Below are 16729 nucleotides of genomic sequence, written 5' to 3' on the forward strand. Positions count from 1 at the left end.
GAAAGGCAGCTCTGATGATGGTGCTATCTGACTACCAACAAGAAGCGGGTAACGGGGATACATTTGCAGCGACGTCTAGATAATAGTTGACATAATTGCCCCAAATTGGGTGTTACACAAGGTAGTCTAAATTTCCCAGCAGCTTCCTAAAATATACCAGATTAGCTGAGAAAGGCAAAAGAGAGTTTACATATAAGTTTTTAGGAATCATAGAGGAAAAGCAATAAAATACTTTTATTTCCTAACAGTGTATTTAAAACATGCATTCATTAAGTTAAATTGATCACTTAATAGTAATATGGATTGCTTGGGCTTAAAAAGTCTACTCTACAGCCCTAGCCAGTTTGGATAAGTGGATAGAGCGTAGGCCTGTGGACTGAAGGGTCCCAAGTTCTATTCCAGTCAAGGGCACATGCCCGGATTATGATCTCGATCCCCAGTAGGGGGGCATGCAGCAGGCAGATGATCAATGATTCTCTCTCATCATTGATGTTTCTATCTCTCCCCCCTCACTTCCGCTCTGAAATCAATAAAGATAAATTTTTTTTTTTTAATATATTTTATTGATTTTTTACAGAGAGGAAGGGAGAGGGACAGAGAGCCAGAAACATCGATGAGAGAGAAACATCGATCAGCTGCCTCCCGCACATTCCCTACTGGGGATGTGCCCGCAACCAAGGCACATGCCCCTGACCGGAATCGAACCTGGGACCCTTGAGTCTGCAGGCTGACGCTCTATCCACTGAGCCAAACCGGTTAGGGCAATAAAGATAAATTTTTTAAAAAGTCTACTATACAATCCATTTACACATTATTAAAATAGTTGGTATTGTAGAAAAAAATACGTTGAAACCAGAACATATCTATGGGCATTTACCAAGAACATCAAAATGATACCATAAATATGACAACCTTTTGTAAAATGCAATAATAAACAGAGGTAAGAAAATTAGTATAAGTTCTTAAATAATTATTGGCAACAGTAAAGTATGAAAAATGAAATTAGTCTACTTAATTCACTTTGTAATTCTCTCAAATCTAACACTTACATTCAAATTTCAGGATCCAGCATCCATTGAGAATCCCAAGCATACATTTCAGGGTACTTTGAACTGTATCACCAGAAATAATGACATGAGTCACTAGAATACAAAAAAAGCAAAAAGAGAAACAGATACATAAACCAAAATAATTAACCAGTCTGCACCTTAATAAACTTCTATCTGAATTTTCTTCAAAAACAACAATTTTTAAATTTAGAAGCCTTCTTTGGTTATCATTCTGTAGTTGTGCCACCAAACATGAAAAATCATTTCATAAAGCAAATATCTTAAAGTCACACTAGCATATACCATATTTTTTCCTTTATTTTCAAGTCAAAACTGAGGATTTAAAGCATTACATGCACTACAATTTATTTGTCATTAGCAAACTCAAAAGTTTGCTTTTCTGATATATTGTTCTGTACTAAACTAAGAGCAAACGTTACATTTCCTAACCAAATTAAGCCTATAAGTAGTTTACAACTATAGGAAGATTTCAGATTTATTACAAGATGAAAAGTATATAGTGATAACCCAATGGAGTTCCACAAAGGAATCACCTATATAAAATTTTTTTCTACCAAAAGTGAATAAAGAATCCTCACCTGTACTGTCAAACTCAGCACATTTTTTAGCCTTAAGAATTGCTGCAAGCTCACTGAGCATTTTCTGTTGTTCTGAAGAAAGCCCACTGCCTATGAGTACGAGAGGTCCATCCCTACGCTGAGCAGCATGCACCTGTGAATAAAAAAGGAGATGCCACAGTGTTAAAAACATTTAAGGACTAGAGAAAGATAATAAGTTGACCTTCACTTGATGTAAGCTTGAATTTCATTACTTAGCTTACTCTATCTACTAATTCCCAATATTTCCCTTCATTCATCACTCAAAACCTTAATGCTCAATTTATTTAAATAACCCCCCTCCTTCCCTCCCCATTTAAAATGTTACATGGGATAGCTCTTTTCACTCAGGGCATCTTGTTTCCTTGATTCTAAATTGCATCTCTTTAGGGTTTTACAACTTCATTCTGTCACCAATAAGCTTTTTTTTTTAAAAAAAAAAAAGTAACCCTAAATACCCATTTAAAATGATCAATTCCCTGTCTCCGCTCCACTAACTTATTCTAATAGAGTTGAACTCAAACTTGGTCTATTTAGTTTAAAATAAATTATGTGAAAAATAAAATATAAAAACACTAAGACATCTAGAACAGCAGTAATCTCAAAGATAGAAACATATTTTTATCACTGGAACAGTTACTTTTCAAAACCAAGAAAATGAAAATAGATAAGAGAATATAAAAGTTAGACCAGATTCACCTTAGTAGTAAGTCAATGCAGCTCATGGAAAGGAAAAAAGTGCTATATAAAGACTTAGAACTGTATTACAGGAGATTTAAAAAGACAAAAATAAAGAGAAGTCACCAATGGATGGCATTAGGAAATAGAATTGAAAGCTTCAAAAAAAAAAAGTAATGGGACAGATAGTGTATTCAACAGTAGCCAACAGAAATTTAATAAATGGAATTGGAATCAGAATTAGCTGAAAGCTATCTGATTTAAAAAAAAAAGCAATGACTGAGCAATGAAGAAAACAAAAGGCAAACCAACACAAATGTATTAAAGGATAAAGCAAAAAAACAATAGTGCAATTTTCAAATACAAGACCTAGGGTTTTCTTCTGTGTGAGTCTGTATGTGTACTGGATATCTGGCATCTCAAAGCTCCAAAGAATATGAGTGAATCACTGACAGTATGATCACCAACACAATTCAGCAACTAGATTAGAGAAAGCTGGTCTTTATACATGCACTTCACCTATCACAGAGATCATTCATCCAGTCTGATGCCCTACAATACTACATCTACATTGTTGGCTACAGCTATAAATAGACCTCAATAATTCATTTTTAAAAATATATTTTTATTTATTCCAGAGAAGAAGGGAGAGGGAGACAGAGAGAAACATCAATGATGAGAGAGAATCATTGATAGATTGCCTCCTGCATGCCCCCTCCTGGGGATCGAGCCTGAAACTGGGGCATGTGCCCTGACGAGGAATCAAACAGTGACTTCCTGGTTCATGGGTTGAAGCTCAACCACTGAACCACACCAGCTGAGTGCAAAGGTACTTTTACTGGACATGCTATGTACATCATACACACATTTACATCACATTCCTGCCCATGTATCTTTCCTACTCACTAAACTATAACATGATGTAACCATGTCTACCCTAAATACTGCAAACACTCCATAACATGAAAATAGTTCAGAGTACTCTATGGATTGTTCAATTACTATTCCATGGTAATATTAAAAAAAAACAGTTTTTCAATAATTCTTGTCAGTTATACAAATAGGTGCCATAGGATGCTCTAAATAAAACATTTTACTTTTCAATTTATATAACTTCACTTCAGCTAAATTAATTCTCTACACAAGAGTGAAAAGATATCAACTCCAAATACAGGACATGCAAGTATTTCTACCAACCCAAGGAAAGCACCAACATGGATCAAGCCTTTTCCTAACACAGTTTCTAAATTTGAATTTTTTTTAAAAAGAAACTGGCCATAATTTCTTATAGTTAAGAAATTCTATTAAAAACAAAACATAAAGCAAACAGCTGCTGAAACCACATGCCTATATGAGACAGCGGTGAAGGGAGGGGGTAGGAGACATTTGGTTTGAATAAGCAGAGGTCTGAGAACCCTGAGGTTCAAAAGACATTCAAAAAACACCCCAATCCCAGCGGGCGTGGCTCAGTGGTTGAGCGTTGACCTATGAACCAGGAAGTCAGGGTTCGATTCTCAGTCAGGGCACATGCCCAGGTTGTGGGCTCAATCTCCAGTGTGGGACGTGCAGGAGGCAGCCAATTAATGATTCTCTCTCATCACTGATGTTTCCCTCTCTCTCTCCCTCTCCCTTCCTCTCTGAAATCAATAAAAATATATTTTTAAAAAAACAACGCACCCCCAAGGGGTTCAATACCCTGATTTTATAGCGATTAGATACTATGTACACTGTCATTAAACTCTTATTTAAAGGATAATTGGATATGGAATGTCTTCTTAGATAAATCACTTATTCTTAATTAATGAGTTTATAAAAAATATGGTTTAAAAACTATGAAAAGAAGGAAAAGGACAAAGATGTTGCTCAAAGGGAGCATGGGCAGAGACTTCACAATATGAACCTGGAAAGCAGCTTTTTAAGTCTTTAAGTTTACAGACTGCTTCTCAAATTTAAACAAGCTTTCCAACAGCCATTAACCTTTACCTGAGACTAATAAAGCTTGTAAATGGGAAGTAGAGAAACTCAACCCCCACCCACTCAGCACCCCTTCTTCTTCATGAAGCTTCCTGAAGCAGCTCGCAGAGTTTAGAAATCACTGATTTGAAGGATTTGAGACTCAACAATGAAGCACTTGTGCTTGTTTCAGGGGCAAGTGTATATCATGAACAACCAACCCTCCAGAAGCCATTCATGCAGGCAACACAAACTTAGAGAGCCGCTATCTGCCAGACACTGTTCTAAGTAAACTAAAGAGCAAGTGCCTGCCCTCACACAGCTTCTATTCTAGCTGGGAGGGCTGGGGTGGGTGTCAGGTCAGGGATAAGAAGCACCGGCAGGGTGCTAGTTCATATACTGTAATGCGGAGCTCTCTTTGGTGAGACTACAATGGAGTCCAATCTAAAGAGTAAGGAGCCATTTGGACTTCTGGCACCACATTGGTTCCTGGCAGAGATAAGAGCTAGTGCCAAGGACCTAAAATGGGGCATGTTTGGTGGATTCAAAAAACTACAAGACAGCCCATGCGACTGGAAAAGAATGAGTGAAGGGAGTCTGGTATGATTGGAGGAAGGCAGATCCCAGAGCTTAGCTATTAAGATTGCACATAAAGAAAAATCCCTTTCAACTTAGAACTTATCATTGGTTACGGTATCTACCATTACTATCAAGTATCTACCATTAAGATAGTAAGTAATGATATTCACTGGCCATGTCCATGTGACACGCAGAAAGTATAGGATTCCTACATTTAAGAAAAAACACAATAGTAATTGGATAGTTGAATTGAGAGGAGGAAAATCACATTGCTTTTTTCTGAAGGGCATTAATATCCTCAGACTCCAAGAATTTCATAAAGATATCTTTATTTTTGACACATTTAAAGTAATATTTCTCTGGCTTTTACATAAAAGGAACGTTGGCAAATGACAACTTAGTTATGCTATGTCCTGCCAGAAGAGTTCAAGTTCAAATGAATAAAATAAGCACCAATTTATAGTTGTTAAGTATGCTGAGACTGAATGAGTACTGACCTAATAATTTGTGTTCTAATGGATCCATTCAAAAAAAATTTTACCGCTGATTAACCCAGGGCAAATCACAACCTTTCTAGGTCTCAACTTTCTCATTCCTAAAATGAGGAAATTAACCTGATTTCTAGGTTCTCTTCCAGTTCATTACCACTGCCCTTACTAGACAAGAAGTCTTCTCTAATGGTCCTAGATGTCAACATAGCCCTTTTTCTTATTTCCCCCATCTGAGCAGTTGCTAAATATAGGGAGTCCACCATCCATCTCTCTAAAACGCTCTTCTCCTCCCCATCCCACCTCACTACCGCCACCTGCAGTTCCAGTCCTGACCACTGCACACCTGGGCTCCACCACAACAGCTTCCTCACCAGTCTCCAGTCTTGTCCCACTCCCGCCCACCCTCTGCAGTCCCACTCCATTAAAAACACACTGAAGGTGCCCCACTAACCAGGGAAATAAAAGTCAAAACTCCTCCTTAGGGAATTCAAGGCTTTTCACAATCTGATCCCAACCTAGCTCTTCACTGTCAGTTCCTCTTTTATATACCTTATGTCCTCTCACACTAAACTCTAATTTCTCAGATTTCCAAGGTCTTTATGCTTCCTTGTCTCGGAGCAGCGGTTCCTTTTACTGGGACTGCCACACTCACTTTGTATAGCTGATTGCAGTGGGCAATGTTGGTGGATTATTTTATTTAGACTATTTTATTTAGATTAGCTTACACAGTTATAATGTTTCCTATCTCCCACTAAAATGTAAGTTCCCTGAGAATAAGAGTTCTATCAGTCATATTCACTACGGATAAATGCTGCCTAAAATATAGAGGGGGGGGGGGAGTTTCAACAAATATTTGTTGATACATTTATTCCAATTATGTCTTCAAATTCACAAGAGCTAATACACAGGAAGTGTTCAATAATTGTTTCGTGAATGAAAGAAATTTGCTAGTTGGAAATTTTTTAATTATGCTTCTTTTATAACCAATTTCAGTAAAAGATATAAACTTCCCAAAGCTAAATCCACACTTACTACTGAGCAATGGCGACTGGATGATGATTCATTCTTCTCTGGCAGCAGCAATAGAGATTTCATAGTCTCCCTGTCTGCATAATCCACAGGTCGCAGACCAAATATGTTACTGGTAAAATAAGTACAAGTGGTTAAGTACATAAAATATGTGATTTGATTCTTAACTAAAGGAATGCACCAGCAAAATAATTTTTTCAACTTCCTTAATACATTATTTTTACTAAGGAAATGACTCAGAATTCACATAAAGCATAAGGATCAAGTATACACAAGCAGCTGAATTCAACGGATAAAAAGAGGTGAAACTTCAATTTGACACCAGACAATCACCGGGGGTATTTTTAGTTGACTAAATTGTTACTTACACATGAATTTTTTTCACAATGAGCATTTCTCTTGTAATCTTTTATAGTTTTTTAAAAATATTTTTATTGATTTTTAGAGAGAGATAAAGGGAGGGGGAGAGAAACATTAATGTCAGAGAGGAACATTGATCAGCTGCCTTCTGCACACCCCTATTGGGGATGAAGCCCACAACCCAGGCATGTGCCCTGACCAGGAATCAAACCTGCAACCTTCTGGTGCATGGGACGACACCAATGAGCCATACTGGCCAGGGCATAATCTTTTATGGTTTTTAAGATTATCGTATATCCATATAATAGCCACTAAAGTTCACGTGAAAAGGCAATGTATTAAACAGGATATAAAATGATAAACCCGGTATAATACCAGATTTTACAACTGTATTGAATGTGTAGAAAAAGACCTGGAAGGAAACAGTGAAACATTAGGGGAAGAGGGAGGAGGTGGGGGTCACCTCCGATACTGAATGGAGAGCACTTGGATGAGAAACACACAGATAAGAGACAGAGCATCTATTGGGTTTAGGGACAAGTCATTAAAGACCTTAGAGAAAGTTGTTTTGATGGCACAGAAGGGGATAAAAAGAAAATGAATTAAGAAAAAAATGTTTCTCTAATGACTGCTATCCATGACTATTGGGTTTAGTCACTATTCCTTATTGAGACAGTGCCAGGTAAACACTGATAGATTTGTATTTTCAGAGTCCTCTTTGTGGCCAGGTTTAGGTATGTGTGACCTCTCTCTGGCAACAGTCTTCTTCCAGACGAGGTATACTACTATCAATTGCACTTCAGCTTTCTGATTTACAACAAAGTGACACACAACTCTGTCCTGGAATTTGGGTCTTCACAAATTCCCATGTAGTTAGAGCAGACAATCTCAGCTTATTTCAAAAGTAGCTGATCTCATCACTACACGTGATACTTCTCCATTGCATTCCTTAAATTATTATGCCCACATGTCAACTATCTCTTCACAGACATACTCTGTAAGTATGATAATAAAAAAAATAGAAATCAGAGGTCAAAAACCAACATTCCAGGTCTTAAATCATGAAGTACAAAAATGAATAAAAACAAAAAAAGTCACAGTATATGCCATCAAAAAAAAAAAAATCACTGCACACATAAAGACGTTTTAACAAAGACAAATGTAGAATTTGTACTTCAAAGAAATAAAATGTAAGAGCCCAATCACGTGCACTTGAATGCATAACTGTAGCATACTTACTTTCCATGAATACAAATCAAGTCCACAGCAACAACAGGAAAAAAATGTTAATGAAAGTACTTCCCAAAGTACCTGACCATCAGCTAATGAGTACTTTAAACCAAAAACTAACAAATAAAACAATGGTCTCATAAGATGCTTTTACTGTCTGAAGAACTGCTTCATTAATGACTAGCAGGAGTCTAATTTATGTTTACAGTCCTTTACACAAAGCTTACTATCTCATCTGGTCTTTAAACACTGTGGTTACTCTACTTTGATTGTGATTGGTTTCTACTTATACACAATTCAATAGCCCCTTAGCCTTCCTGTATTGTTAGTGAACTAGAGAATGGCACATTACAAATGCTAGTTTGAGAGATACCAGGTGTACCAGTTAATAATGCGGATTTTTTCAATAGATGGAGTTACACATATGTTGATATATATGCAATTTGATATGTATGCTATTTTGTTGTATTGACAACAAGCTTCAAAACTTCATATGTCAAATTTGCTGAAGGTGTTAACATCATAGATATTTTTTCGCTTAAAAATATCACATTTCATGCCAAAAAAAGAGCATTTGCGGGAAGTTTTAATTCATTATTTTATTTTGAAGAAAAAGTTATTGTATACTTCGGGAAGCTTATGGTGAACATGCTCCATCTCAAGATACTTGTGAACACTGGTTTAAACGCTTTAAAAGTGATGATTTCGATGTGAAACACAAAGAACATCCAGGTCAACCGAAAAAGTTTGAAGACCAACAATTACAAGCATTATTGAAGATGTGTGTCAAACTCAAAAACAACTTGCAGAAAGATTAAACGTTGCTCAGCAAACAATTTCCAATCGTTTACAAGCAATGGGAAAGATTTTAAAGGAAGGAAAATGGGTGCCACATCAACTGAAAGAAAGACAAATGGAAAACTGAAAAGTCATCAGTAAAATGTTGCTTCAATGGCACGAAAGAAAGTCTTTTTTGCATCGAATTTTGACTGGTGATGAAAAGTGGATTTATTTTGAGAATCCCAAATGCACAAAATCATGGGTTGATCCAGGTCAACCATCAATATCGACTGCAAGGCCAAATCGCTTTGGAAAGAAGACAATGCTCTGCGTTTGGTGGGATCAGGAAGGTGTGGTGTATTATGAGCCTCTAAAACCAGGTGAAACCGTTAATACTGACAGCTACCGACAATAAATAATCAATTTGAACCATGCTTTCATCGTGAAATGACCAGAATGTGCCAGAAGACATGACAAAGTAATCTTGCTTCATGATGACGCACCATCACTCACTACAAAACCAGTTAAAGACACGTTAAATGATCTTGCCTGGGAAGTATTAACCCACCCGCCATATTCACCAGACCTTGCTCCTTCAGATTATCACTTGTTCCGATCAATGGCACATGCACTTTCTAAGCAGCACTTCAAAATATACGAAGAAGTGGAAAATTGGGTCTCTGAATGGTTTGCCTCAAAACAAGAAAAGTTCTATTGGGACGGTATCCACAAATTACCTGAAAGATGGAGGAAATGTGTAGCTAGCGATAGACATTACTTTGAATAAAGCACTATTGATGTTTCTCTTGAAATTATCGTGTTTTCTTTGATTACAACATACGCATTATTAACCGGTACACCTGTAATCGGTTAAACCTCTGCATTATGGGGGATGGAGCCTATTAAATCCTCATGTTTCTATGATGTTGTGGACCACTGTAACTTGGAATTAGACACAAGATTTTAAATAGCAACTTCATAAACCAGAGCAAGAGAAGGCAGAACATATGCACAATTTCTCCTTTTTATTATAGGGGCACAAAAAAGTCATAAAACCTTTTTTCCTCCATATTGATATATTTGAATGAGCTAACACTTTGCTTACAGATTTTGAGTGAAAAATCAGTTTAAAATGTTCATAATTAAATTTATTCTTTTTTAAAAAATAGGTAACACAAGGAAAAAAAGTCACATGTCACACACAGGGACTACCAATGTGATTGTTTTTTAATTGAAGACCGTGATAAATCTGTTATTCTCCATTACTACATAGGGAAGATATTTTTTTTTTAGATCTGCCACAACACCATGGACTCAGGCTAAACATCAATAATTTCATTAGAATGAGTTCCTAAGGGAGCTTTCAGACTGAATTTTTTCGAAATGTTCTTAAATATAACATATTTTCTATTTTCTGACATACTTTAACCTAAAACCTAATATGTAAACTAGGTATTTTGGAGAGATACATAAGACTTAAAAAAATATTGTCCTTGCCTGTAATCTTAAAGGAGATATATTCATTCAACAGATAAGTATACAACTGACAAAGTATAAACCAAAGCACAAGTAATGAGATGAAATATGAAATGCATTCCAAAGAAGGTAAAGAACACACATTAGCAAATAAAATGGCCTTAAACCCAGGACTAGAAACTGGAATTTAATGGATGAATGTGAACGGCCTGTGGAGGGAATAAGCAACATGACTGTTGAAATGAATGGAATTAATGGAAGAAAGCCTTCCATCAAGGCTGAAGAGTCTAATCACTGCACGCTCAGGTGTAGGAGCCAAATACGATACGGAAAATTGACGAAATAATCAGGCATGAAGCAATGGACATTGGAGACAAAGACAGCACGTAGCTGTGAAAATGGAAAGGCACAAGTGTCTACTAGTTATGGTCTATGGGCCCATGTAACACCGGTATAATGAAGGCTGTGCTCAGAATGTGGAAAAACGTCAGCATCTTCACTGTTGATTTTACATGTAGTGCATGATAGTCTATTAACACCTGTCATATGCACCACTTCTACAGTTCAGTTCTCTTAATGCCCTTTCAAAGGAAGCCTCTCAGAATTCAGTGAATTCCAAATGATTAAAATGATTACACAGATAATATGCTTATCTATATTAAACCCTAAAAATGTATTTTTCTGGTTATTGAAACATTACAGAATCACTAACCAAAGAAGATACCGCTTTGATTCTGATATTTTTTTCTGTTCCTTCACAACACAGTACATTGGAAAATTTTACCAGTTTTTTTCCTCTAATGTATTCTTGCTCTATTCCTTTAGCTGTTATTTTCCATCATAATCTTGAAAATATATTTCATATAAAGCTTTTACTGATTGAAGATTTTAAACTTACTTTAAAGTCTTCGCAGAAATCTAAGTGTTCCTAAGTTATTGCTTTTCCCATCGAAGGCTACTAAGAAATATTGGAGAATCATTGCTACTGATATAAGTTATTAGATTCAATGTAAAAATGGCTGTATATTGAATATACATACACATAACATACATATACCAGAACTAGCAATAATCATTTAATCATTATTTACTTAATACACACAGAATGAGCACATGTATATAAACATGGGAGTTATGAATATCATTTGATAATCAGCTTGGCAAATATTCATTCAACAAGAAACTCTAAGAACTCTTTCAATCACTAAAGAACCAGTGAGCTTCTGTCCACACAGAGCTTGGTGGGACAAAGCAGAGGGAAGCAAATAGGAAAAACTCAAAACTGGTAAAACTTCCCAGACGTGAAAGGAAAAGGAAAAGAAGGGGATAGAGAAGTAGAATACCAGTATTCCAAGAGAGAGGAAAGTGTGTGCAAAGGCATTGAAGAGAGCTAGTGCAGCAAATTAGAACAACAAAAAAAGAAAGAGAAGAGCAAAAAGACAGAAAAAGAAAAGGGATAAAGAGAGTAAGGCACACAGAGAGAGACAGAGAGACAGACAGACAGAGATAAAGAGAATGCACATGGGAAAGGGGTGCTCTGGAAATGTAAGCTGTGGCCAGATTAAGTAAGAACAAAAGGGTGGTATTAGAGTTGGACTTTATCCTAAGGACACCAAGAAACCCTGAATAGCCAGCTCTCTTAATGGTTGTAAGCAGAAGAGATGGCATCAATAGAGTATGGTAGATAGAGCTGGGGTCGCAGAATCATATGGCCTGAATTTAGATTCTAGCTTTGCCACTCAATAGTTGTGTGACTTTAGAATTACTTAACCTATTGTGCCCATTTCCTCATCTGTAAAATGGGAACAATAATACAACCTACCACTTTATAGGATTGTCGTGAAAACCAAATGAATCCATACACCAAGCACACAAAACAGTGCCTAGCAGATAGTAAAAGCTCAATGATTGCTAGCTATTAACATTATTATATTTGTCTTTTTGGAAGACAGATACAGAATGAAGACAGGAACCTTATCTTCATTTTCCCCAACATTATAATGCACTTCATATGTGCTTTGTAATGATATGTTGGAGGTTTACCGAGGAAAAGTAGAGTAGCCTGTTTTCTTAATAACATGAATATCGGAATACATACTCATTTTCCTGTGCAAATCTAAAGACACACAGTATGTACTAGTTTACCCTGAAAATACTTTTTCTCTACTAGTATTCTTTTTTATCACTAAGACTGATGAAAAAGAAATACTTATCCAATGGTTAAACCACAATGTTTAAAGGTTCACCCAAAAAGTGGTTTTCAGAACATAGTATAACCCTGTAATGTCCTTTCCCCTCAAGAATGACATATTAGGCACCTGCCTACAACTGTACCTGTAATGAGCTACACCACTATTAAAAGGGGGGAGGGAGAGATGGGCACATTTAAACTTGCACTTGGCACATACAGGTCACTCAATCATAAACACACGTAAGCAAAAAGGCATTTTTACTGATGCTAAACCTATAACAACTGACAGGAGATAGTCCATGAATAAAATCGTTATGAAAAACCATGAAATTGCAAGCGCATAGGTTTTAATTTTTCAAGTCACTTGGCTTGCTGTGAAGCAGGGAAAAAGCATAGAAATTCAAAAGAGCAACATGTTGTTGTTTTTTAAAGCTATAAAACATAAATTATCTGTTGTAGGAAATTAAGTTTTAAAAAATTTGGTAGGGCAATTGAAAGGAGCAATGGTCCATAAAATATTTTCTAATTAAGAATTCTACACCCTTCCAAAGAAAACTCCGCTAATGGCAGATCAAGTTCCAAATCTTAAACTACATTTCTGTAAAAAAGCATCTGATATTCTCCATGCACTCAGAATGGTTCTGATGTGACTGACGAGCTCTTGTCTTAGGCTCCCACCAGGGACACAGTGTAAAGAAGGCAGTGGGGAAGAAGGACCGTCAATGAAGTTCTGAACAGTTACCAACAGAAATATTCTCAGGCAACAAAGTACAGAAGATATGAACCTTTTTCTCATTATCTGAGGTTAAAATAGAATTCATCTTCCCTCTTGAAAAATGGACTCTTATTTTAGCGCACTAGAGGTAAATCTGTCATGAAAATGAAAGTTCAGAGTTAAAGAAATTAAAAGTAAATTCAAATTTAAGATGCACTTAAAAATATGCCAAAGTTTGCACAGCAAAAGTTCAAAGCACATAATAAAGTACTCTAAGTAAAATGGAACTTTAAGAAAAATCAGTAAGGTGTTAGAATATTAAAATTAAATCAAAGAAAAAGGTAAAGTCTCAAGTAGATATATGGCCTTCTACTATATACATATTTCCTCCATAATCATAATGATTTAAGGCCCAAAAACCTTGCAGTAGGAAAATTCATTGTTGAAGATCATAGCCTCCATGGAAAAATACAGTTAGTGAACCTATGAAAGTCCCAGATCTTTTCAATTAAATCATGAAGTTGGCAAATAAAGTGTCGGTATTTTAAATTAACACTGTATATGGTTAATTCCTAGATATCATGACTTGCCTTATAAGGTTTCAAGATTTCCCTCCACTGGTATTCAATAAGATGCTTTCCAATTCACTTGGCTTTGCAGTAGATAATGTTCCATTCTTCCTTTCCCTGGGCCTGGCCTTCCATAACCATTCACTGCCTAACTACAGTATATTACTGAGTTGACTCTCCCCACTTCCTGGGCCACAAAAAGGCTCTCAGTCATCTTTATATTTTATAAATTACTACTGAGAAGATAGTTCTTGAGCCTTCCTCCAATATTTAAAGTCATGTGGTGTTAGCATCATTCATGCAATTTAACAACAAAAGATAACAGATACAGAACTTTCTAATGTAGGCCCTTTAGCCCTTTCTCTCTTCTAAACACATTAAACAAAAACTCTAAGATTGGATTTTGTCTTGCTGTTCTTTTCTCACACAAGGCTAAGCTACAAAAATCTTTACGCCTCTCTATAAGTTTGCTTTATCCCCAATTAAAATAATTCAAATAAAATTCTACAGTAACAGAAAAGGTGTAAAATCAATCAAAATATACCCAGTGTTGAGTAAGAAGAATGAATCCACAGCTGGTGTGAGGACATAGGTCTTTTATCAAACATGCTCTCACAGGAAATCCATCAACCATCACTTCCTTGTGTCTATAGTGCAGTGAGAATCAATGGACATAATGCTGGCCCAGAGGCCTACATTAGCTCATAGAGCCCTGAAATATGTAGAAATGAAGTTCTTTTTAGCATTCAGCACACAGAAACGATCACAACATTTGCCTAAAAAATATATATAGGAAGGCTTGAATGCTGATATACCTGTGGGAAATAGACTAGGGCAGTGGTCGGCAAACTCGTGAGCCGCAGTTTGCCGACCACTGGACTAGGGACAGTGCTTCCTCGCAGACCCTGTCTCACTGGTGTGCCCTCTGCTAAGCATCAGTGAAAGGAAATTCCTGGGCATCCTCCTGAAAAACACAGCCTCAGGTTAAACTGCAAAATGGGTAAATTTTGTTTTTATAGTCTACAAGGACCATTTAAGGAAAAATTTAAAGAATAACAAAAAAAAACCACCTGGTCTTTAGTATCTGTAGTCTACTATTAATATATTAGCAGTTCACAATGATAATAACTACTAGTAACAAAACTGGAGCACTCTCCAAATCTATAATAATAAAAGGGTAATATGCTAATTAGACCGGACGTCCATCTGGACAAAGCCGGGGCCGAAGGGAAGCCAGCCCGGGTCCTGGGTGCCAGAGGGAAGCCAGTGCCAGCAGCCAGGGAAGGAAGGCCTACTTTTGCACGAATTTTGTGCATCAGGCCTCTAGTATTATATAATATGCAAGTTATCAATATAGGTAAATGATGTACCAGGTAGGGGGTAGGAGTTTATTTCTTTAAGATACTCCATTTATCTTCTACCAGAGAAGGTGGAAAGTATCCTAATATCTTAAAAAAGCTATGAGCATAAATTTCATATCAAAATATGAGGGCAAAAAATTAAAGATAAAACCACAAATCATTCTATCTCTAATTACAGATGCAAAAGTCTAAATAAAACCCTAACAAACTAATGTAAAGTGCTGGTTCAAAGAATAACACAGCATAGCAAATCAAGTTTATCCCAGAAGTGCAACAAGGTTTAATATTTAAAATTTTATCAATGAAATCAAAAGACAAAAATGCTAAGATCATCTCTACACTAATAAAAGAGAAACATGCAAATTAACCACCACTCTGCTAGGCCAAGCCACGCCCACCAGCCAATCAGAGTGAGTATGCAAATTAACTCATCAAAGATGGAGGGTAAATTTGCATAGGCCAGCGGGTTGGGCCGTGCCATGACCCGCCCCTGGGGGTCTAGGTCCATCCGGGCTGGGGAGGCCTGGCGGGCAGCGCCAGACACCGCTGGCAAGGTACCAGTCCATTGGGCCCTGGGAGGCAGGGTGGGCAGCAACAGATGGCCACCCGCGGATCTGGGTCCATCACAGGCCCCGGAAGGGGCAGCGGCCTGCCTAGACACGCCTGCAGGGCCCTGAGAACATCGCTGCCCCGGGGAGGAGCGGCTGGGCATGCTTAGGCACTCCCGTGGGACCCCAGGAACATCACAGCCCAGGGGAGGCAAGGCCAGCCCGCCTAGCCACTCCTGTGGGGCCCCAGGAACATCACAGCCCAGGGGAGGCAAGGCCAGCCCGCCTAGCCACTCCCGTGGGGCTCCGGGAACATCACAGCCCAGGGGAGGCAAGGCCAGCCCGCCTAGCCACTCCCGTGGGGCTCCGGGAACATCACAGCCCAGGGGAGGCAAGGCCAGCCCGCCTAGCCACTCCTGTGGGGCCCCAGGAACATCACAGCCCAGGGGAGGCAAGGCCAGCCCGCCTAGCCACTCCCGTGGGGCTCCGGGAACATCACAGCCCAGGGGAGGCAAGGCCAGCCCGCCTAGCCACTCCCGTAGGGCCCCGGGAACATCGCTGCCCCAGGGAGGATCGGCTGGGCCTGCTTAGCCACTCCCGTGGGGCCCCGGGAACGTCACAGCCCAGGGGAGGCATGGTGGGCCCTCCTAGCCACTCTCGTGGGGCCCCGGGAACATCGCAGCCCAGGGGAGGCATCACTGGCCTGCTTAGCCACTCCCATGGGGCCCAGGGAACATCACAGGCATGGGGTTGCTGAGACCCAGACAGGGCCTCTGGCCCCAGATTCACAGCTTTGCGGAGACCGACTCTACCAGGCCGCCCGGTGGCCATGTGGCTGGGCCACAGGGTGCCCATTCAAGATGTGACACAGAGAGGAGGTGCGGGAGGAAATCCAGAGAATGGGATGTGCGGGTTCAAGATTCACTTCCTTTGGGCTTTGTCCTTCTTGGTCTTGGTTCTTTTCTTTCGGACCTGGAGCCCAAGCACTGCAGGAGAGAGGGATGGATGAAGGCCGAATGTGGAAAAAAAGTCGCGAGGCCCGACTGTGGGGCTGCCTGAGGGGCGGCTCCAGGGCCAGTGCCACAGCTTTGGCAAAGCGCCTG

At 38.6% G+C, this 16729-nt stretch overlaps 1 protein-coding gene across 1 annotated transcript in view; it reads right to left on the minus strand.

Moving 5' to 3' along the window:
- Window positions 1–16729, minus strand: part of BARD1 (BRCA1 associated RING domain 1) — a gene marked incomplete at both ends in the record, with an annotated part of 76514 nt that overhangs the window by 14175 nt on the left and 45610 nt on the right. The window contains 3 exons of the mRNA XM_080669390.1: window positions 1050–1142; window positions 1649–1781; window positions 6400–6508. Coding sequence (XP_080525516.1) covers window positions 1050–1142; window positions 1649–1781; window positions 6400–6508 — 335 coding nt within the window. The remainder of the gene's footprint in view (window positions 1–1049; window positions 1143–1648; window positions 1782–6399; window positions 6509–16729) is intronic.

This window comes from Plecotus auritus (genome assembly GCF_963455305.1).
Source record: "Plecotus auritus genome assembly, chromosome: 5".
NCBI lineage: Eukaryota > Metazoa > Chordata > Mammalia > Chiroptera > Vespertilionidae > Plecotus > Plecotus auritus.